At 54.4% G+C, this 22,539-nt stretch overlaps 9 protein-coding genes across 9 annotated transcripts; 7 read left to right on the top strand and 2 right to left on the bottom strand.

Moving 5' to 3' along the window:
• Positions 1-84: 84 nt before the first annotated feature.
• Positions 85-795, top strand: CLAFUR5_02366 (uncharacterized protein; the record flags this gene model as incomplete). Its single annotated transcript, XM_047901514.1, has 1 exon — positions 85-795. The coding sequence occupies one exon, from the start codon at positions 85-87 to the stop codon at positions 793-795; it is 711 nt and encodes a 236-aa protein (XP_047758731.1).
• Positions 796-1,604: 809 nt separating this feature from the next.
• On the top strand, positions 1,605-4,623 carry CLAFUR5_02365 (Importin subunit beta-1; the record flags this gene model as incomplete). Its single annotated transcript, XM_047901513.1, has 5 exons — positions 1,605-1,644; positions 1,733-1,791; positions 1,850-3,433; positions 3,594-4,348; positions 4,398-4,623. The coding sequence occupies 5 exons, from the start codon at positions 1,605-1,607 to the stop codon at positions 4,621-4,623; spliced, it is 2,664 nt and encodes an 887-aa protein (XP_047757698.1).
• Positions 4,624-5,723: 1,100 nt separating this feature from the next.
• Positions 5,724-6,609, top strand: CLAFUR5_02364 (Lactonohydrolase oryL; the record flags this gene model as incomplete). Its single annotated transcript, XM_047901512.1, has 2 exons — positions 5,724-5,773; positions 5,979-6,609. The coding sequence occupies 2 exons, from the start codon at positions 5,724-5,726 to the stop codon at positions 6,607-6,609; spliced, it is 681 nt and encodes a 226-aa protein (XP_047757699.1).
• A 982-nt stretch (positions 6,610-7,591) lies between these two features.
• Positions 7,592-8,749, bottom strand: CLAFUR5_02363 (Pre-mRNA-splicing factor cwf23; the record flags this gene model as incomplete). The annotated part of the gene is made up of 1 exon (XM_047901511.1): positions 7,592-8,749. One exon carries the CDS (start codon positions 8,747-8,749, stop codon positions 7,592-7,594), a length of 1,158 nt encoding a protein of 385 aa, XP_047758724.1.
• A 389-nt stretch (positions 8,750-9,138) lies between these two features.
• Positions 9,139-12,258, top strand: CLAFUR5_02362 (mRNA decapping complex subunit 2; the record flags this gene model as incomplete). The annotated part of the gene is made up of 1 exon (XM_047901510.1): positions 9,139-12,258. One exon carries the CDS (start codon positions 9,139-9,141, stop codon positions 12,256-12,258), a length of 3,120 nt encoding a protein of 1,039 aa, XP_047758727.1.
• A 3,592-nt stretch (positions 12,259-15,850) lies between these two features.
• Positions 15,851-16,485, top strand: CLAFUR5_02361 (uncharacterized protein; the record flags this gene model as incomplete). Its single annotated transcript, XM_047901509.1, has 3 exons — positions 15,851-15,970; positions 16,026-16,167; positions 16,214-16,485. The coding sequence occupies 3 exons, from the start codon at positions 15,851-15,853 to the stop codon at positions 16,483-16,485; spliced, it is 534 nt and encodes a 177-aa protein (XP_047758722.1).
• A 108-nt stretch (positions 16,486-16,593) lies between these two features.
• Positions 16,594-17,479, top strand: CLAFUR5_02360 (Satratoxin biosynthesis SC1 cluster protein 4; the record flags this gene model as incomplete). Its single annotated transcript, XM_047901508.1, has 3 exons — positions 16,594-16,767; positions 16,820-16,997; positions 17,052-17,479. 3 exons carry the CDS (start codon positions 16,594-16,596, stop codon positions 17,477-17,479), a joined length of 780 nt encoding a protein of 259 aa, XP_047758723.1.
• Positions 17,480-18,535: 1,056 nt separating this feature from the next.
• On the top strand, positions 18,536-20,588 carry CLAFUR5_02359 (Oxygen-dependent choline dehydrogenase; the record flags this gene model as incomplete). The annotated part of the gene is made up of 2 exons (XM_047901507.1): positions 18,536-19,252; positions 19,305-20,588. The coding sequence occupies 2 exons, from the start codon at positions 18,536-18,538 to the stop codon at positions 20,586-20,588; spliced, it is 2,001 nt and encodes a 666-aa protein (XP_047757459.1).
• Positions 20,589-20,778: 190 nt separating this feature from the next.
• On the bottom strand, positions 20,779-22,458 carry CLAFUR5_02358 (uncharacterized protein; the record flags this gene model as incomplete). Its single annotated transcript, XM_047901506.1, has 1 exon — positions 20,779-22,458. One exon carries the CDS (start codon positions 22,456-22,458, stop codon positions 20,779-20,781), a length of 1,680 nt encoding a protein of 559 aa, XP_047757458.1.
• Positions 22,459-22,539: the final 81 nt, after the last annotated feature.

Genomic DNA, 22,539 nt, shown 5'->3' with positions numbered 1-22,539 from the left:
GTCGCTCCTTTGTCTTGCCAACTGCCGTCGACACTCAACATCCCTCCCCAAGTGATACACAACATACCATCTTCGAAATCGACCATGGCGAACATCCGCAAGCGACAATACCAACCCTCAAACCAAACACACCTCAGCTCCTACTTCACCCGCAACGCCGTGCCCTCCCTCCACCGATCAGAATCCCTCTCACCAGCTCTTCCCGCCGACACAGCTGCCTCTTTGTTAAGCGTCGGCATGCGAGTGCGCAAATCCGTCCCTGAAGGCTATAAGACGCACAAGACACTCGGATCGCCCGGGTTTCGTTTCCCAAGCACGGCACCACCGACATCTTCAGCCCCAGCTAGGCCATCGTATAGCCCTATGCAGACGAGGGAACTCACACCGTTCTGCGGCCTTCATAAAGTTGGAGGGCTAGCCGAGCAAGAGATCCCTTCTTCGGCACCGGCGATCATGGGAATGGAGGAGGAGGAGGAAGACTACGATATGCCGGCCCTTTCGACGTCGCAGGGGAGTTTCATGTCAACGCAGAATAGCTTCATGGCGTCGGCGCGGACGTACACGGAGTCGAAGAAGCGGACATATGAGGACGAAGCGGATGATGACATGGACAAATTCTTCGACGAACAGGGCGATGAGGACATGGCTATATCGCAGCAGAACACCGCGGCTAGGCCTATTGCACGGTTGAAGGGCACGACTCGCAAGGTGCAGCAGCAGCATGGAGTGAGGATCTTTGGGAGTGATGATTTTGATGAGGCGCCGTTTTTGATGCCGATGGAGATGGAGCAGTAGCGTGGCTGGCGAAGGGGAAGAAGGTGGAGTGATGTGTAGGATTTGGAGAGGCATGCACTTTGGCGATGCTGTTGATTGATACCCCTGTTTAGCGAGCCCATGGGCATTGTAGTGTTGGATGTATAGATTCGAATGAGACTTTGAGATGAGAATATCGAGCCGCATGCAAGAGGGTCACGATCAGACGGAGCGTACATGTTCACTCGAGTTATTGCAGCGATCTTGACCCTCGTGATTACCATCGACCATGTATGAATAGTGGAAGCGATTCCTTCAGAGAGCAAGAGATGGTCAAGCTTTCAGTAGCCCATGACTTTCGGCCAGACAGTTCACACTCCTTGATCGGTTGGCATATTGGTCTGCTGGTAGTGCCCTTAGCATCGTACTGTAGACCGTGTCAACATCTTGGAAGTGTTCATTGTCTTGCACGCTTTTGTAGCGCGCCAACACGTGACCGACACATGCTGTTCACGAAACCCCACCAAATCGTCTCTGGGACAACCTTTGGCTGAGGCGTCAAAGGGGAAAGAAGTCGACGGCAGCTCACTTTTCTCGCTTTCTACTCACATTCTGAAACATCTTCACCGGGTGCGACTCTACACACGCCACTCGTTCATTCACTCCTGTCGCCCGCAAACAAGGGATCGCTGCGAAAATCGTCGTCTCCCCTTCCGTGCACCACTCTCCAACTTGTCCCTGCGTCACCTTCAGCGAAACTTTACATCAGCACCACACGCGAATGATAAAATCCTGAGAGCAACGAAGCTCGCCGCGCAAACAACCGACACCCGCCGTTGACACCACCCAACATGGATGTCAATCAGGTCCTCACTGGGACCATCAACCCAGGTATGTACCCCATCTCAAGCGCAACCACCGCTTCCAGGCGCACTTGGCGCTCCACGCGGTCAGAAGATAGTATGCTTACGGAGAGCAGATGCCAACATACGAGCACGGGCGGAGCAGCAGCTTCTTTCAGCTGCCGAGCAAGATTTTGTGCGTATCCACATCGCCCACCACAGCGCTCCCGAGTATATACTGACCTTCTGTGCAGCCCGGATACCTCCTCACCCTCTCACGTGAGCTCGCAAATGATCAGGCCGACTCCTCAGTGCGCATGGCCGCTGGTCTTGCGCTCAAGAACTCCTTCTCCGCACGCGATTTCGCCCGCCTCCGAGAGGTCCAGAGACGATGGCTCGAGCAGATCGACCCGAGCGTGAAGCAAGAGGTGAAGCAACTGTCGCTGCAGACCCTCGGATCAAACGACACAAGAGCTGGACAATCCGCCGCACAATTCATTGCCTCCATCGCCGCCATTGAGCTGCCACGCGAGCAATGGCCCGAGCTTATGCCCACACTCGTGGACAATGTAGGACAGGGCAGCGACCAGAAGAAGCAGGCGTCTCTCACAACCATCGGCTTCGTTTGCGAGACAGACGATCAGGACCTTCGGGACAGCTTGGCACAACACAGCAACGCAATCCTTACAGCCGTCGTGCAAGGAGCACGCAAAGAGGAGGCCAACGCTGATATCCGAAATGCCGCCATCTCTGCGCTGGGCGACTCCCTCGAATTTGTTAGGACCAACTTCGAGAACGAGGGCGAGCGCAACTACATTATGCAGGTCATTTGCGAGGCCACCCAAGCCGATGACAACCGTATTCAGCAGGGCGCCTATGGCTGCCTGAACCGTATTATGGGTCTGTATTACGAGAAGATGAGGTTTTACATGGAGAAGGCGCTCTTTGGTCTCACGATCCAGGGTATGAAGAACGACGAGGAGGACGTTGCAAAACTGGCCGTCGAGTTCTGGTGCACTGTCTGCGAGGAAGAGATCAGCATTGAAGATGACAATGCTCAGGCAAACGCCGAAGGTAGCACCGAGCTGCGGCCATACTTCAACTTTGCTCGCGTGGCCACGCAAGAGGTCGTGCCAGTGCTTCTCGAGCTACTGGCCAAGCAAGACGAGGATGCGGCTGATGACGAGTACAACCTTGCCCGCGCTGCCTACCAGTGTGTGCAGCTTTGGGCTCAAGCCGTTGGCAGTCAAGTTGTACCCCCAGTTCTGGCCTTTGTGGAGAAGAACCTCCGCAGCGAGGACTGGCACTACAGAGATGCCGCCGTGTCTGCTTTCGGTGCCATGATGGAGGGTCCAGACGAGAAGGTCCTCGATCCACTAGTCAAGCAGGCACTTCCAGTGCTCATCACGATGATGGCCGATTCCTCGGTTCAGGTCAGAGATTCGGCTGCTTTCGCACTCGGCCGCATCTGCGAAGCTGTTTCGGACTCGATCGACCCTAACGAGCACTTACAGCCTTTGATCACCTCACTGTTCCAGGGTCTTGCTTCGCATCCAAAGATGGCCAGCTCTTGTTGCTGGGCACTAATGAATCTGGCGGATCGCTTCGCCGGTGAGCCTGGTTGCCAGACAAACGCTTTGTCCCAGCACTTCCAGGCCAGCGTTCAACATTTGCTTCAACTCACGGAATCTACCCAGGACAACATGCTGCGCACCGCGGCTTACGAAGTTCTGAACGCGTTTGTCACCAACGCAGCCAACGACTCGGTACAGATGGTCGCCAGCTTGAGCGAGGTGGTTATTGACCGCCTCGAGAAGACTGTGCCCATGCTCCAACAGGTACGTGCCCGTTAATACTAAACACCAAGCAGCAGTGCCTGAGAAACCGGTGTTGCGTTCGAGACAGGCGCTGCACGACGCGCTCCGCTCTGCGATCAAACCAGATTTCAAGGCACTCTCATGGGTCTCACGAGTATAGCTAACACCCTTCTGTTTGTAGGTCGTGTCCGTCGAGGACAAGCTCACACTCGATGAGATCCAAACATCATTGTCATCTGTGATCCTTGCCATCATCCAGCGACTCGAGAATGAAGTCGCGCCCCAGGCCGACCGCATCATGACCCTAATGCTTGGTCTCCTGAATGCCCTTCCACCAAAGTCCAGTGTCCCAGAGACGGTATTCGCTACCATTGGCTCCTTGGCCAACGCGCTCGAGCAGGACTTCGAGAAGTACATGCCATCATTCGAACCTTTCCTCATTAAGGCTCTCAACAACCAGGAGGAAGCTCAACTCTGCTCAGTGGCTATCGGCCTTGTTACCGACATTGCCCGCGCTCTGGAAGGCAAGATTCTACCACACTGCGACGCCTTCATGAACAGCCTCCTGAACAACTTAAGAAGTCCCTCTCTCGGCAACCAATTCAAGCCGGCGATCTTACAGTCCTTTGGCGACATTGCACAGTCGATTGGTGGTGGGTTCGAGACATATCTGTCTGTCGTTGCTCAGGTGCTTCAGCAGGCTGCCAGCATCAACACGCAGGAGAACGCATCGAACTTCGAAATGCTCGACTACATTGTTTCACTACGAGAAGGCATCATGGATGCATGGAGCGGCATTGTGATGGCCCTGCGCAGCTCTGGCAAACAGCAGCTCCTTCAGCCTTACGTCGAGTCGATCTTTCAGCTGCTACACAGCGTCTACCAGGATCCAAACCGAACCGAAGCTCTCCTGCGGTCGAGCATGGGCGTCATCGGGTGAGTCTCTCTATTCCACACCCTCGATTTGGTAGCTAACAATCAACAGCGATCTCTCAGAAGCCTTCCCTACCGGCGAGATCAACCAATTCTTCCGCAACGACTGGCTCACATCAATGGCCCGTGAGACCCGCGCGAACAAGGAGTTCTCGCAGAGAACGCAGGACACAGCTCGCTGGGCTCGCGAGCAGATTAAGCGCCAGTCAGGTGAGACATATCTCCCCATCGCTCATTCGACACGTAGGCTCGTGAATCTCCCCATCGCCCTAGCATAGGGTCGCATTGTGGAGATGCACGGCTACTTTCGACGTGGTGAATCCAGTATAATTATCAACAAGCACTGACTCGCCCAAGCCTGAGCTTGAAAGCATGGAATAGCAAACACTCTCCCCACGACAAGGACGTGTGCTACTCCGAGTACATGCGGCGCTCCCCCAGCTTCCGTTGCTGAGTGTGGGATGGTAACGCGGAAATGCTGTCAGCAACCGCTGACTCTGATCAGAGAATTATGAGATGCTCGAAGCGGCCTCCGATGAAATTTTCAACTCCATGAAAATCATCGGCCTGGTATGCGGGTAAACTCATGGAGCGAAATGCTCGAGTCCTGCTATGCAGCGGCGTCTGTTGCGCGACTCAGAGCGAATTTCGAGAATTTGCCACATCGCTCAGACAAGGCGTGGCAATGAACGATCCCCAGCGACGATACACTCAAGACACGCCCCACACCCTAATTTCTGCCATGGATCCACTCGACACGCACGAAGCACGACCGCTATGCACGACCTACGCCCTGCACCACCAGCACGCATCGATACCCACGAAATCCCTTCAACACCCTTGGTCCGACACCTCCACATTCGCCCACTACGACTGCTTAGGATGCAGAGGTAGCTGAGATTGGCGCGATGAGGAGGAATCGAGACCTCTTGACAGACCTTTACCATATATCCCGTAGACTCACAGAATCCGTCACGCTAATCGAAGAAGTTTAAATTTTGTCAACCCGGCTCACAGAATGCTAATAGCGGATCTCGAGAGCAAGGTGCGCGCTTCGCTTCGACTACAGACAGAGGGTCTAAGGTACCGGAAGCACTCTGCAAGTATCGAAATCGATGACATCCTCTGACAATGCCACGCCTAGTGCCACCACGGCCTGTTTGTAGAAGTTCTTGGTCGAGGTGGCACCACTGCTTGCATTGTACTGACAGGGAGCAGAGTACTCGATCGTATAAACATGGCAACTTCGATATCTCCTGCCAATAGGTCGTCTATAGGCCTGACGTTTACATCTGATGGGAAGCACGACAGGACCCACGCGCTGTTTGAATCAATTCATGCTGCGACCACCTGCGTTGGACATCTGCGCATCCCTCGCATGGTACGGTACATGCTGGGGTCCAGTCTTGGCTGCTGGGAAGCGGTCAGGTAAGAACTCCAGTCCGAGATCTCGATCCGTGATCTTCATCCCGAAGACCGAATCCGAACCTGCATACTGTGCATAGGAAGGTGTGACTAGGTTATGGATGCATGAGTAGTGGCTGATCAAGCAGTGGGAAGGTTTACTTCATATTTATGACTTTCCAGCTTGTAGTACTTCTTCCTGAGGACATTGGAGCTAACAATTCTTCAGGGTGATATATCTTACGGCTTTGGCAGCGCTGCTGTTCACCTCGAAAGTCAAATCACAAGCTGCACAGCCATGTGCGGGCTACGAGGATGATACCAACATAGTCTGCATCAACAAATACGCATCGGTCCTCCCCCTCCCCTTCGACAGACCCTCCTTCACAACCGGTGCGGATCCCGCAGAAGATAACTTCATCAACACTGAAGTCCCTGCAGACCCATCCTTCAGCCTCATCAAGAATGCCTCCTTCCTGGTGTACAATGATATTGGTCTCTCTCTTCTCGGTCCAAAGCCTATCATTGAGAAAATGTTCACAACCCGCAACGACAGCATCCACGAAGCATCCGTCTACGTTCCCGGTCTGAATGTCATCATCTTCTCCCAGCCGCACCAGGGCGTATATCAGCAACAACTCATCAACCTGAACCACACGCCCCCGCCTACCATCGAGACCTACACAACAACCCCACCAATCTACGCCGTCAACGGCGCAAAACTGCACCAAAACCACATCTACTGCGCGAGCGAAGCGAGCTACCCCTTCCCCTCCCCCACACCACCGGCGACCCTACCCTCCAAACCCCAGGCCTCCACCGTCTCAACCCCTCCACAACCGCGACAGAAACCCTCCTAAACAAAACAACGACCACGGCACCCCCCTTTCAACTCCCCCACCGACCTCACCATCGAGAAAGAAACTGGGGACATAATCTTCACAGACTCCTGCAGGGTACGGATACGGCATCAACGTCACGTCCCGCCCCGGCGACGTACCGGTTCCGGCCTGGAACGGGGTATGGGCAGGTTGTTGAGGAGAGCTTAGGGGCAGCCGAATGGGATTGGGATGAGGGCGGATGGGGGGAAAGGGTTATGGGAGTTGATACGGGGGTTATGGATTTTGTGGGGGGTTCGAGGTTGGGGGGACGCCGAGGGTTGGAGTTGTGCCGGTTTGGGGGGAGGGCGGTGTATGTGTTTGATTTGCGACAAAGTGCTGCAGGGGCGTGTTTGGTGGGTAAGAGGCCTATCTGGCAGGCGGGGACGTTTGCGGTGGATGGGGTGCGTGTTGGTCGGGAGGGGTTTGTGGTTGGAGCAGCAGGTACGTTTGTGAAAGATCGTGGGGGTGGGATTGAGGCGATGCTCTCGACTTACTCACTTGAGGCTATGCTGCACGATCTTGTGTTTGCAGGTACCGGGATCGATGTTTTGACGGAGTGGGGGGAGTTGGTGTTGAGGATTGAGGTGTCGGAGACGATTGATAATTTCCATTCCGCTGGGGAAGGGCCGGGGGAGTTGTGGTTGTTTGGGCCTGGCGGCATCTTTCGTGTTAGTGGGTTGGAGGGACTAAGTGGGATGGGGGATGAGTGATGATAGGGATCGACAGAGCTGTGCTTCGAAGGCGAACGTACTGGCGGAGGTGCGGAAGTGCGATTGTGGATATCGTGAAGGCGTGGCATCGGTGAGTGTTGGTGGTCAGTGACTTTCAGACCCGGCCGGACAGAGTCAGGCAATGCCATGAGTGGAAGCATGAGCGCGTAGCAAACCATTCTCGCAATATGGGGTATCTCTAAACCGACTACGCCTTTCTAACGTCACGCTGGTGTCTCAGCGCCCTCAAATTACGATTTCTGCTCGAGCGCTGCCTCTTCTTCAGCCTCCTGTCGCTTGATTTCTTCCGCCAATCTTTTGCGCTCGGCAGCCTGCTTTAGACGTATCATCATGGCGTCCTCAGCGTCTAATCCTGAGGTTGGTGTGCCTGTTGCAGCCTTTGGCGTGCCCTTGAAGCTGCCGAAGCTTGGAACCTTTTTCAGTCCGTGTTCAGTTTTGAATCTCGCTGCTGGTGTTGACGGCGCGTCACCCGTGGCGTAGCCCTTCGTTTTGGGTGTGGAGTGGGGTGTGCTCGACGCGCTCTCCTCCTTCCTCTTCGGCTTCGGTATGCAATCCGGCTCCTTCCCACTTTGCCAATTGACGTCTTCAAACCTTCCCCATATTGCTGGCTCCTGCTTCATCAAGTGAGGAAAGTCCGTCACAGCCTTGTGCGCCGCTACAATGCTCTCGTAGACTATTATGGCAATTGTATAGTCCTTGCGGTGTTTTTCGCCCTCGGGTTTGATCTTCTTATCCCGCAGCAGGACGTGCTCGATCTTGCCAAAGCGCTCGAAAAGTGAAGTGAGTTGTGACTGTCCAAGGTCAGTCGTGCCTGCCGGATACCGCAATTTAATCGTTCTGTCCGTCTCTTCCACCTTCGTAGGAGCTGTCGGCTGTGGTTCTGGCGTGCGCTCCTTCCTCTCTTCCTCCATAGCATCCGCCATCTCCTTCCTCAGCATCTCCTCTCGCTCCTTCCTCCTGCGCGCACCATCCGCGGCTAATCTCTTCAGTTCTTGTTGAAACGCCTCCTCCTCACGGGCGTCTTCGCGTTTCCTTTTCAGCCCTGCGACACCAGCTCTTTCTCGTGCTTCAAGCTCGTCTTTCATCTGTCGCCGCTTGTCGCTGTACGCTGATTCACGCAGCTTTTTCTCCTCTCGAGCGCGTCGCGCGTTGTCGTAGAGGGCGCGCACATTTTCGTCGCTTAGAACGTCGTAGGCCACTTGGAGCAGGTGAAATTTGTCGAGTGCTTCTTGGTTGGAAGCTACCTTGTCGGGGTGGTATTTTAGAGCAGTTTTGCGGTATGCGGTCCGTATCTCAGCGCTGTTCGCGGAGACTGCGATTCCGAGCAGCCTGTAGAAGTCGTGAGAGCTATTCAGCGCGTGATCTTTCAGGTCCCCATCAGACGCCATGGTGCTATGCGACGGGGGTTGCTGCGTGGTGCACAAGAGTGGTGGTTGATTGTACGCAATCTTGAAGGCTGACTCAAGCTGGCGCCGATGTCATTCTTGGCCGATCGCGCTGACCTGACCTCGACCGTTGCGACAATCCACGTAAACAGAACCAAACTCCAGGCCAGGAACACATCGCTCGAGAACATCACAGCCAGCTGAGGCACCGATCGCTCATTGCTACTCCTTCTACAGCATTCTTCTGCTGAAGCACCACAACTCACTCCCACTCCGGCTCTCTGCACGCTCGCAGCAGCAGCAGCCGACCACACCACTACAAGCCAGCCACATCGCGATCGCGATGCCCTATTGCTCCACGACATCTTCGCACGAAAGAGACACGGGGCAGCATGGGCGACGGCGCGGTGGATCTCACTGCTGTCTACCAGCACATGACACTGACTGACTGGCTCGACGACCTCACCGTTCGCTTCTTACTCAACCTACCGCCCGCTGAGCTGTCCAGTGTGCCGCGACTATGCTTCCAGGTAGAAGAAGCTCAATGGTATTACGAAGACTTCATCCGACCACTCAACCCCTCTTTGCCGAGCTTGAACTTGCGGGCTTTCCTCTTGACACTGTTCCAGCATTGTCCGTTGCTTAGTGGCTTTCAGACAGAGCAGCATGTCCGAGCATATGAGGAGTTCTTGGAGTACAAGACGCGCGTGCCGGTGCGGGGAGCCATCTTGATGAACGACAACATGGACAAGATCTTGCTGGTCAAAGGCTGGAAGAAAGGCGCTAGTTGGGGCTTTCCGAGAGGCAAGATCAACAAGGACGAAGACGATTTGGATTGTGCCATACGCGAGGTGTACGAGGAGACTGGGTTTGATGCGACAGGTCTCGTGGAAGAGAATCGACAGAAGGATGGACGCGTGAAGTCTATTGATGTGACTATGAAGGAACAGCACATGAAGCTGTTCGTCTTTCGGGGCGTGAGCATGGATACGCAATTTGAGCCGAGAACGAGGAAGGAAATCAGTGGTATCGAGTGGTATAATGTCAAGGACCTCCCAGGCTTCAGGAAGCAAAAGGGACGAGTCACTGGAGTTGGACAGGGCGAGGCACACTCGACGAAGTTCTACATGGTCGCACCCTTCTTGGGACAGCTGAAGAAGTGGATCGGTCAGCAGAGGCGGACAGAAGGCTCTACACCAGCGCAGCATGGTAGGAGTCTGTCAGCAACGAACAACGCTTTACAAGCAGGCATCACGGAAGATGAAGGAGAGACTGAGCCGGAGTTTGCGACAGATAATGGCCTTCCAACAGTGGACCGGTCGTCGGAAGAGCTTAAGAAGCTACTATCGATCGGCAGTCCTTCTGTCACTCATGCACCTCCGGCTGCGCGGCAGAGGGAGCCCGAACATGCTGCATACAGCAATGCTCAAACCAATAACCTGCTCGCTATGCTGAAAGGAAGCCAGCCATCTATGCCCATCTCAGGACCTATCCCGACCACACCATCGGAGCAAATTGACCCGTCGATCCCTCAGCAAGAGCCTGGAACACCACAACCACATCATCCACGAAAGCCGTCGTACCCACAGATGCCACACTTTGCCTACTCGCCGCAGCGGCTGCAAGAGCAGCAGCGAAACTTTTCAGTGCCGAATCAGGTCTTCCACCAGCCTGCGCAGCATCCACAGCGGCAAGACACCTCCCACTTGCCGCCGCATATGCAGCAGATGATATTTCCCCAGCAGCAGCAGCAGCAGCGACAGGGAAGCATGCCGAACTACTTTCCTCATGAAGCTCAACGCAGCACAGCTTTTGCCCAGTCAGCGCCTCAGCAACAGACGCAGCATAGCTCAGGCTACGGTCCCAGCGTAGGTGATCCGAGAAACCAAAATTGGGCGAACCAACCTTTCGACGCAAACCTTGGCCCAACACGAATGCAACGGCCACAGCTTGCAAGTCCGATGCATTCCTTTGCCGGGCAAAGACCACAGAGTTCTGGAAAGCCTATTGGTAGTAACCATTCGATACCAGAAGCATCGAAACTTCCCCAGCCAAATTTGCCTGCGCATACTCAGCTCCTGCTCGATGCGTTCAAGAATGGTCGCAAGACTCAACAGAGTGGCTCAGCAGCTTCAGGTTCGGCGAATCAGAGGCACAATAGTCAGCAGGCGTCTGCGCTGCTAGATCTGTTTCGCAAGCCAAGCGGACAAGATTCACCCAAGCCAGCTGCGGAAGAAGTTCCAGCGGCTCCAGCGTCTCCCGCGGTGTCGGATGTCACAGTAAAGCCCAGGAAGACGGAGAAGAAAACGAGCATTGGTGAGATCACAACGACGTTGCCAGCAAGACCGAAAAGCAAATCGCCTCAACCTGTCATGCCATCACCGGGCGCTGGTCCTCAGGTCAACAACCCACCCAAAGAGCCCACAGAGCCATCAATGCTGGCATCGATACCGTCAGATGTCACTCTTGACCGACCGAAGTCGCGAGGCAACCTCTATGACCCTACGAAACCAAAGCAGTTCGTACGGGCATCACCGCAGACCGGAAGGCAGGAATCACCCAAGGCATCACCAAAGGCAAAGACCAAGCAAAATGCACAATCGCCTAGACAATCGTCGCATCCCACACCGCCAACTCAGCCGACACAGCCGACGCCGCAGTTTAGTATTCTGCAACGTCCGAGCACGTCAAGGTCTCCGGTGCCTCAAAGCCCGCTACGGAACGAGTCAGCAGGTACCAACCTCCAGCCGCAGGTTCTACGCCGTCCAGGCGACGGGTTGGCTTCCGAACTCGCTGCTCAAGAGACGCCTTCGCCTCCTCCAGGTGAGGTTAAGAAGAGTCATCTTTTGTCACTGTTCAATAAGAGCCCGTCGGCTTCCGCACCTGGCCCAGTAGCGAGACCGCCAGCCCAGGTCAACGTCACGTCACCAGTGCAGACTCATACCGGGTCCACTGGTAAAGATGCGCTCCTGGGACTGTTCAATGGTAAGACCACATCTTCTGTGCCTCCGGTCAAGACCCCCGAGCCACCGTCAACTCAACCTCAGACTACTCCCACAAGCAAAGATGCACTTCTGGGACTCTTCAACGGTAAGACCACTCCTTCAGTGCCACCAGCCAAAATCCCACAGCCACCACCAACTCCACAACTACAACCAGACACGCGACCCTCCCAGTCCCAACAAGGCCATCGCGCAAACGGCGGCGGCCAGCAACAACTACTGCTCAGCATGTTCAGCAGACCTGGCTCAGCCAGTAGCGCTCAAAGCCCCGGCACGCCAGTCTCGCCCTTCACGCTCGGCACTCCTCTCACGAAAGAACCACCCGCAAAGCTCAATGTCCCGGAACCTCGATCGAGGCTGGAGAGCGTGCACTCAGTGACAAGTAATGGTACGACGAGTGGACAGCAGACGCCGGGAAGTGCGACGCCGACGGAGACGAATAAGGGGTTCTTGTTGAGTTATTTGAATGAGGTCGTGGAGAAGGAGGGGCATCGGGGTGCGAAGAGGTAGCCTCTCTGTGTGTATGGTTGTGGGGACTGATGGGGAGATGCTGGGGAGGTGGGTGGGGGCTTAGGTATGTAGTCCCAGGTACTTGGTCCGAAGACTATTGAGCTTCAGGCCGGATTCAGTCTGGATTTAATCTCTGTCAACGGGCCTTTTGTATCCAACACAAGGCCGAGGACATGGTCCCCGACTAAACTGTACGACCAGAGTCGTGAACTTTCTACGGTCTGCCGATAGCTCTCAATCACAAATGAAGCCTTTCAACCTCCATCTGGCCAAGGTCAAGCTACTACAGCCGTACCACCCAACATTAAAGGACCGCATCATCCAGTGTCGACGCATGATAGTACCGGGACCCATGTCTTGTCTCAGCTATCTTTTAGAAAAGCTAAAAAAGGCCGACCGGTCCTACTCGATGTTTGAGCCTTTATGGAGACTGATACGGAACGACTTTTGGGTAGGACCTGCTCTTAGGAGCATGAACTGTAGTGACACAGAGGAGCGGTCCTCGTGGGCTCGCCCGTGGCTATTCGTTCGGTTGCTTTGTCGCTGGGGTGCTTTGACACCGGACACGTCGCACCAGGGGAAGATCAGATATAGGAGATGCCACAGCTGCCGGCTAGGAATGAGGTCAGTCAGATAGGAGGGTTGAGATTATCACCTCCCTTATGTTGAGGGCAAGGATAGGCGCTGAGGTGATCGTTGGCGTTGCAAATGGACGTGTGGGTAGAGATGCGATGGCTGGGATTCTTCTGGTCGGATCGGGGGAGACGCAGTATGCTGTGCTCGGTTAAGGCTGGTGGTAGAGGAGCAGTGGATTAGGGAGGTTTGGGCCTGGTCTGGTCTGGTCTGGTGAAGCGGCAGGTTGTTTGGAGTCTGGGATGGTCGTTAGGCAGGCACTTGGAAGAAGTTCCAGGGGAGGTTGCCCTCGACAAGCTTTGGCACTGTGGCAATGGTCCTTTCCTTTCTCTTCTAGGGTAACGCGAAGTTCCAACTTTTTCGCGGCTCGATGTACGACTATGACGGGAGCCACTCCACGTTCCACCCGTGCGAGCGGTGGACCCAAGTTGGAAGGAGCGTGCTCCAGGGCACTTAGCCAATGAGGAAGAATCCGAGCATGGGTCCCTTGACAATCAAGTTCTTGTCAGTGGTATCTAGTCAGTGGCATCTAGTCAGTGATCCTCGTGTTCCTTCTTCAAGCGAACAGCTTTGCAAGGTGAGTGGAGAGATGTAACCCGCGTTGATCGAATGGATGCTGTTCCACTTTGACACGGCAACGCCTGTTCTGTCAAATAGGGCATTGAGCTGTCTTTGACGGCTGGTACTCTAACATGTCCACGACCGGTCATGTTCACTGCCCAGAATGATCAATCTGGTAGCCATTGGACACAATTGCCGTGCAGTCTTTCTGTCTACCAGATAGACATCGTCGAGAAGCACGCATCATTATCCGCTGAGTCAAGTTCCGTCGTCGTGGCACATGTGGTATTTGGACATGCCGAGATAGCACATGTTAGTCATTGAGTTCGAACAATCACAGAGGAGGTGTCTTCCAATACGGCGTGCATGAGACCTTGGTGAAAAGGCTCGCCATCGATCCTGGAAGACGAAGGCCAGCAATCTTGCAGGCCCGGACTGCATCATATATAGCTGCGGCGCTCCACAGGCAGCTCTTGTTCGGTCAACCCACATTTGCTCACTACAGACCACAGGACACAATGCTCAACCGTCTCAGCACCAGTCCTGTGCTCCTTCTCCTACTCCTTTTTTCGATACCCGCCGCTCTAGCTACGTAGTGCAACATCTCCAAGGTAAGTCACGATTCCACGTTCGCTTCCGCGAGGGAATGGTGTTGACGTTCTACATGCAGGACTGCCACGACGGGTTCGCGACCCGTTGCCTGGTATGTGGAGTTCCCGCGTTGCTCGGGACTTGCACTGGTGGTGAGTAAGCAGTATGCTACCACGGCGGTGTACTCATGGAAGGTTAGGATCGGAATGTTATTATCCGCCCAGTAAGGACTGTCATTGCAGAGACTACAGTAAAGTGGCGATGAGGTTGCCGAGGGACACGAAGGTTTCGAAGAAGCGGGACAATGGGTTGGTAATGGTTGCTTGAGGACATCTACGCGTCGATGGAGGTAGTCGATAATGTGGGGGTAGTCGATAATTAGCTACACCTCGTCCTCGTCGTGAATGAGGCGGCATGTGGCAGCTATGGCAGAGGTCGTGATCTTGGAATTTGACTTTGTATCGTTCTTGTTACTCACTAAGTGGATGCAACGTGTAGTGTGCTTTTAAGCAGTGCATCCATAGCCTTGTCCTCGCAGGTTCGTGACGGGCCATAATGAATCTTCGAAGCAAGGAGTCTCATGACTCGTCTCTAATCCATCGGTGGTCGGTCATACTGGATCATACTTTACAGATTCCCATGAAGTGCAGCGATGCCTCGAGGATTAGCAGCTTTGATATCGACCAAGTAACGAGCCGGAAGAGCCGGTATGGTCTTCAGAGTTCGTGTGCCACGATTCGCCCAAGAGGTCGGCACGAGCATATGCGTACGACCATAGATTCCAATGCTGGAACCTAGCCAAAAAGACGAAGACTGATGGGACGTTCGACGTGTTTTGATGCTGTGGAGAAGGTGGAGGTGTAGGACCGAGATGTCTGCCGGGCTTGGCATCACGTGAAGGTAAAGAAGGGACCTGGTCAACTCAGGCGTCGCGACTTCACTCCCCGAAACGCATCCTATGGCTACATGTGGAGCAAGCAGATACACAGCTATGAGGCATTCTGTGAAGGTAGTATGGCTATGCGAAGACGGCTGAAGGTCCTGGGCCTGAGACAAGGTCGCCGACTTACTAAGCTTCATGACCGCTCTGAATCACCGAGCAGTAGCAGTGCCTGCGATTCTTTGTTGGAGGAGAGCTAATACCAGATAGACCGGTTCTGTCTGGCCACAGAACGAGAGATGTTGTGGAACGCACCAAACTCGGGACCATCTGAGACTCAAGTAGGACTGGATATATCCCCGAAACAGTCGGAAGCGGAATGAGGTCAACAAGCACGGCGCGGGCGACTTATCGCTTCAGTAATCAATAAGAGAAAGGGATATACAAACCTGGTATCAGGAGGCGCATTGGCTGTGTAGGAACGCAGAGATGAAGCTGTCTTATTAATGCAAGTCTATACGAAGATCATGACCCTACATGCCCGACACCGTCAGCCAGGCGGTCACACTTCGATCGCCGTTCGCTCCTGGCAGCTGGGTCAACGTGCTAGAGCTGGCAGGTGCGGCCTTGTGTATACACGATCGACGTATCTCGACATGACATTATCGGAGCCAAAGTGACTAGAGACGGACCGGTGGTACGCGTGACTGGGGTCAATTTGATCCGGGACATTTACCGGCGAACTGCCAAGCAGACTGAAGCCTCGCGACTTGCCAGCCTCGAATCAACGACTTGCGCAAATAATGCACTAATCTGACTAGGTGCTCACAGAATCGATGTCAGTCCGATGCTGAGGACCTTTCTTATCCCTTTGAACTCCACTCACTCGGTTAGAGAATCATTCTTCGACGACCATTCGACTCCATCATGACGTTTATCTGGAGTTTCCTGGTGTTCTTTACTGCCTTAGCGGCCTGTCAAGATGCAACCAAGCAGGAACAGCTCGCTCGGGCGCTGGAATTGTTACAGACCATGCCAGAATGCGCCGTAAGCATTGTCGATTCGAATACATGATTGAGAGCAGGCTGACCCGCACTCGCAGCGTAATTGCCTCATAGCAGCAGTTGCCGCTTTGGGGAAGTCTGCCGCTGATCTGTACTTGAAAGCAAGCTGTGCCAATACGACCGCAACTGCTGTCATCGAGAAGTGCGCAGTCAAGGCATGTACCATTCGCGAGCAGCTGAGTACGTATACCACCATGCACTTGCGGACAACCAGCTGACTCTTCAGCCGCCAAAAATGTCACGGAGACACTATGCGAGCGACCTGTGCGAAAGGTCGAAAAGGTTCCAGCTCCACGGATCATCGGATTCGCTTTTGCCACCACGGCGTATCTTATGCGCATGGCGTCCAAGGTGTATTTCCCTTGCGAACGAGGCGGTCATATTGATACCGAGTTCTGGTGGGACGACGCTGTCATGACGTTCGCATATCTCATGGTCATTCCCATCTCGATCTTCTCGCTCGAATTGGCAGCGATAGGCATTGGGCGCGACGTGTGAACGATCCCTTTTGACAATATCACGAAGCTGCTCAAGTGAGTACCCATCACAACATATCGGCTTTGAACAACTGCTGACTGCACACAAAGGCTATACTACTTCGCCGAGATGATGTACCTCGTGGCGCTACCCGCGGTCAAGATCGCTATCCTCCTCACCTATCTCCGCATCTTCCAGCAGAAAAACTTTCGAATGCTTGTTTATGGAGCTCTTGGCCTGAATGCGGCTTATGCAATCATCTTCGTGCTCGTGACTGCCTTCCAATGCACTCCCATAAATCTGGTAAGCTGGTGTCAAAACACTTTGCAAGACGTCGAAGCTGACTGGATCTCAGGCGTGGCATCACTGGGACAACGCTCATCCTGGACGATGTAACAATGTTAACGCTCAGTCATGGTCTTCGGCAGCGATCAACATTGTGCTAGACATCATCGTTGTCGCTCTACCTATGCCAATGCTGTGGCGTATGGAACTCAACAAGCGCAAGAAGGCTTTGGTTATGCTCATGTTTGGTATGACCTATTGTTCCAGCTAAGACGACTTTCTGCTAATCAGCCTACTTCCAGGTGTCGGTATCTTCGTCACCATCGTCAGCATATTGCGACTCCAGGTTCTCGTCAAATTTGGCGACTCGAAGAACATAACCTACGACTACAAATCCGCGGGTTACTGGTCTATCGTCGAATTGCACACAGCAGTGGTCTGCGCCTGTATGCCTGGAATCCGTAACCTCATTCGCCGAGCCTTTCCCAAGCTCATGGGACAGTCGACTGCAGGCTCGTCGAAGCCCTCATCGAACCTTTCCGGGCGAACCGCCGTTGCAAGCGGCGTTTACAAGAGTGGAAATGAGATCTTTGTGCGGCCAAGGCACAGCGACGACGAGGCGTTCATCCCGCTCGAAAACGTCAGCACTCATAAGTTGGTCGAGGCCCGGACGCAGCCAGTGACACCACCAGAGTCCATACACGCATCTTGCTGGGGATCTCAGAGATAAACTTGCTGCGGAACGAACAACAAGTGGTTCCGTCGGCCTATGATCAACAGCACAACAGAAATAAGACGTACGAACAAATGAGCTTCAACAGTGGTGGATGTAAAGGAGAGGTATGCAGCAAAGAGGCCTCGCTGATCTGCCTCGAATCCACGCGTCAAAGCGACAGGTCGGGATACCTCCTACGCTCGAGGACATTTCACTGTCCGAAGCATTCGAATATCTCGACTACTGGCAGCTGGACTGCCTTGGGCCTTTTACCCTACTTTCTCTTTGGCCGTGGTCACGAGACTCATGGCAGCCCTGCGAGAGGTCCTGGACTACACCACAAGCTCACTCAGTCATCATGGCGACCATCGAGAGGGTTTCACCGGCCAACCTTCAAACGAAGGCCCCTGTGATATATCTCGGCAGCAACGCGTGTGCCAAACACTCAACGAATGCCTCATTATCTTACCCGATCTCCGGGAGAACTTCGCGACTCCATTAGCTGTCATCGCTTCGCGGGTGGACGTGGAGGACATATTTAGCCGGTCATTGCCCAATCCGATCGCCTACAGACGGTCAGTGCAGACCTCATTAACATGCAGCTTACTGTAGCCAAGAGGACGTAACGGATTCAAACTTTTCTCGAACGCATAGTCCTGGCAAGTTGCAACCCTCAGATACACCATCTTGAGCCAAGACGCAATGCACAGCCTAATACCACTACCCATCCCCTCGGGCCTCACTCCCCGCGATCCTGGCTTCCGATTATTAGAGCCTTATATGTCTCACTTTGGTATAAGACAAGCGTGCAGAGCTTGAGCAACAACCCACATGGTCAAATTGGCAATGGTCATCGCCAGACTCGTAGCTGGCCTCTACCTGGTCCGCCGCCAAAAGGTGTACCGACAGGAGATTACAGGGTGCACCCGTGCGAAGGGGACGCGAAAGCAGCAAGGCTAGGGGAGTAGTCACGAAAGTGTTGAGCATGTGGTTCCGAGGAGTCTCAGACTTACAATACCAGACGGCAGACCTCGCTGCGCATTCTTTTGCTCCCAAGACATCACCCTCAAGATGTGGCTCAAGACTCTGCTGCCGACTTTGTTGCTTGCAACGACTGTTGCGGCGGCACCAGGACGACATGGCTATGAGCAGCTTCATCACAATGTCAGGCCTGCTAACCAGTCTTCCGAGTACGAGTATGTGGTCATTGGATCTGGACCTGGAGGAGGTCCTCTCGCTGCGCGACTTGCACTGGCAGGCCACAAAGTTCTCCTGATTGAAGCAGGAGGTGACAATCACGGTGTCAACCAGACAGTGCCTGCGAGGAATCTCCAATCCACCGCGGACCCGGCTATCTCGTGGGACCACTTTGTCACACACTACAAGGATGAGGAGCGACAAGCAAGAGATTCCAAGATGACATACAAGCGAAAAGACGGTAGCTACTACACTGGAAAGTACCCACCCAAGGGCGCTGAGCCACTCGGGATCCTCTACCCACGAGCAGGCGCTCTTGGAGGGTGTGCTGAGCACAATGCTGCCGTTACTATCTACCCCTTCGAGAGCGACTGGACCTGGCACCAGAACCTGACTGGAGACGACTCCTGGGCGCCTGAGAAGATGCGAGACCACTTCAAGAAGCTTGAGCGAGCCCAATACCTTGGAGCTGGCGAAGGGCATGGCTTTGACGGATGGTTCGCGACGAGCTTGACGGAGCTGGCGCTCGTTGCGACGGACTTGCGAGTTCTGTCTGTCGTGCTCTCTGGTGCTTCGGCTCTGGGCAAATCGGTAAGCTCGCAGCAAAACTCTAGCACATCCAGAAACTGACAATCTCGCTCAGGGTATCATCAGCTCTCTGCTCAACACAGTCACCGGTCTCGCCAACGTTCTGGTCACCGACCTCAACGCCGAGTACGAAGGTCGCGATGAAAAGGAGGATCTGTTCCAGATCCCTCAAGCTGTCGACAGAGACACCGGCAAGCGTAGCAGCCCCCGCAACTTCATTCTCCAAGTCGCCAACGACGACCGCTACCATCTGGACATCAAGCTGAACACCCTGGCAACGAAGATCCGCTTCGACCAGACTGGCAAGACCCCGCAGGCTATCGGTGTTGAGTACCTGTCTGGCGAGTACCTTTACGGCGCTAGCCTGTTGTTCAGCTCCCACAACGGCACATCTGGCTACGTTGCTGCCAGCAAGGAAATCATCGTCTCAGCAGGCACATTCAACACCCCTCAGCTCCTAGAACTCAGCGGCATCGGACCCCGCGCCGAGCTCGAAAAATTCGGCATCGAAGTCGTCAAGGACCTCCCAGGCGTCGGCAAGAACATGCAAGACCGCTACGAAATCAGCATCGTCGGCCAGACCGACTCCGGCGAGAAACTCGACATCTCCAAAGACTGTACCTTCGGCTACGAGTCCAACGACCCGTGTCTCGAGAAATGGGAGAATGGTGTCTCGCCACTTGGTAGAGGCCCTTACACAACCGGCGGTGTAGCCGTCGGCGTCTCCATGAAGTCCTCCCTCGCGAGCGAGTCTGAAGATCCAGACCTCTTCATCATCGGCGCCCCAGGTCTGTTCGGGGGCTATTACCCAGGTTTCGCATACGATAGTGTCCACCCCGGCAATATCTGGTCCTGGCTCGCTCTGAAGGCACACACCCATAACAATGCGGGTACAGTCACGCTGCGTTCCGCTAATCCTCGCGATGTCCCGCAGATCGATTTCAATTCCCTTGACACGGGGAATACTGATGATAATGGGGATGAGACGGATTTGCAGGCGCTGTATGAAGGGTTGAGGTTTGGACGGGAGGCGTTTGATAAGGTGATTCCACTTCAGGGTGATTTTGTTGAGATTAAGCCGGGACGCAACGTCACTGGGGAAGATGGGCTGAAGGAGTATGCAAGAGACGACACCTGGGGTCACCATGCTTGCTGCTCGGCTGCTGTCGGTGCGGATGACGATGAGAATGCTGTGCTCGATGGGAAGTTCCGCGTGAGAGGTGTGGATAGCTTGAGAGTGGTTGATGCGTCCAGCTTCAACAAGATTCCGGGAACGTTTATTGCGCTGCCGATTTATATTATTAGTGAGAAGGCGGCGGATGATATTCTCAACGGCTGAGTATTGAATAGCGAGCGCGTGGTGGGATAGAAAAGCACGGGTATAGATAGATAGATACATCATTCTTGTAATTGTTCAAAATAGCTTCTGTCATCAAAACGCAACTCAGTACACGACCTTGACACCCAACGAGACCAGTAGGTACAGTACAGCAATCCACCGAAATGACTCCACCAGCATGCCCTCTCCACTACGCCGCCACACCAACCTCCATCTTCTCATCCACCTTCCCACTCTCACTCTTCCTCGCCGGCGCAGCGCCCGCACTCTTCGGCACTAGCGCTTGCGCCTGCATACTCAACCTCTTCAAACTCCTCTGCACACTGCCGCTTCTGCTCGGCTTGCTCGCCACACCCGTGTACGGATCCTCCTCCGCCACCTCACTGTTCACGGGCGCCGTTTGGCTTTTGTGCAGACTCCTGATGTACGGCCTGATCCTCCCTGGTGTTAGTGGGATGCCCCCGTTGCCTTTCCGTTTGGAGGCCATGATGGATTCAGTAGAAGCTTCCATGAGGGAGCTGGCGAGGCCCATTCTGTCTTGCATCCCCACCATCGCGGCGCAGGCGATGATGATGCCTTCGATGTATTCAGGACTTGTGGAGTGGTCTGTGTTGATTGAGAGCGTCCCTGCGTTCTTGTTCCATGGTGCGGCACGCGTATACGTCGCAATGATGCGGCCTGAGTTAGGCGACGTTCCCATAATGAGGTGGTGGGGAGGGTACGGGGTCCAAGTCTCATCATTAATCAGATTCTTAGCCTGAGAGACGAGATCGCCGACTGTGAGGAGCTGTCTTGGCTCCGAGGAGGTGGAAGACAGCGTCAAACGTCCATCAACATCAGGATCAGGCTGCCACGAAGGCCCATCTTGCGAATGCGCAGCATCCTCACCAATAGGCGGCGTCGGCACATCCCGTTTCACAGGCCTCAAAGTCCTCCACGTACACCTCGCTCCCCCCAGCACCGGCACATCCACCGCATACCTCGTCGTCATCCACCCGGTACACCTCATGAAAATGTCCGCCCGTCTGGGTCCGACAGCCTCATCATAAGGCTCGAGCTTCAGTGTAGGACCGCAGCCAGGCCAGATGAATTCGGGGAATTTGAGTTCTGCGACTTGTCGAGCGGGAAAGTCTCCGTCCACGCGGGCGTCCGTGGCGGAGTAGCGGTGCAGGCGGGCGAAGTATTTGGTTTGGTAGTTGAGGCGCCAGTAGGAGGATGCATCGGAGGAGGAGGAGTTGGGCGTGATGGTGAGGGAGGGGTAGTCGGTTAAGGGACGGCGCCAGGAGAGGGTGAAGGGTTGGGATTCTGTGCCGAAGGAGGGTGCGAAGGAGGTGTGACGGGTTGGGAGGGAGGGACTTGGGGGGACTTCTTCAACTTCTTGTTGTCTGGCTGCCGCTGCGCTGTCTTCTTCTGCTTGGAGCTGCATGGCGAGTTTCTCGTCATCTTCAGTCGTAGGACGTCTGTGGAGGACAGGAGGTTGCTGTTCGTCTTGGAACGTCACGTTCTTCTCGACCATTACTCGTTCATCATCGATGAGCGTCTTTGGCGGGAGAGGAGGCGCTTCTTGTCGTGCTGCTTGCGAGCGAAGGGCAGTCTCTACCATGCGATTCCTCATCTCGATCTCTGTGTCGACGAAAGACTCGTGCGTCATGGGTCCTTCATACTGCTCCCACTCTGCTTTGAGTTCTTCCAACGTCTTAGGTACCTTGCTCGGCTCGGCTGCTTCTTTCTCGTTCTGGCCGGTGGCTTGTGGTGTCACGTAGTACAGTTCGTCGGCGGATGTGACGCTGCGTGTATCATATACAGGCAGAGCGGTGCCAGTAGACTCTCTCCTCTCCTCCGCTGCTTCTTTGGCTTTGCTGTCTGCCATTGCTATGTGAGTTGGTGAAGTAAGAGAATTACTCAAGACAGAATGAGTTCGGACGACGGTGAACAAGAAAAGCAACAACAA

Source organism: Fulvia fulva, chromosome 2, assembly GCF_020509005.1.
Source record: "Fulvia fulva chromosome 2, complete sequence".
In the NCBI taxonomy this organism is placed as follows: domain Eukaryota; kingdom Fungi; phylum Ascomycota; class Dothideomycetes; order Mycosphaerellales; family Mycosphaerellaceae; genus Fulvia; species Fulvia fulva.
This window is presented reverse-complemented; position numbering and strand designations above follow the sequence as displayed.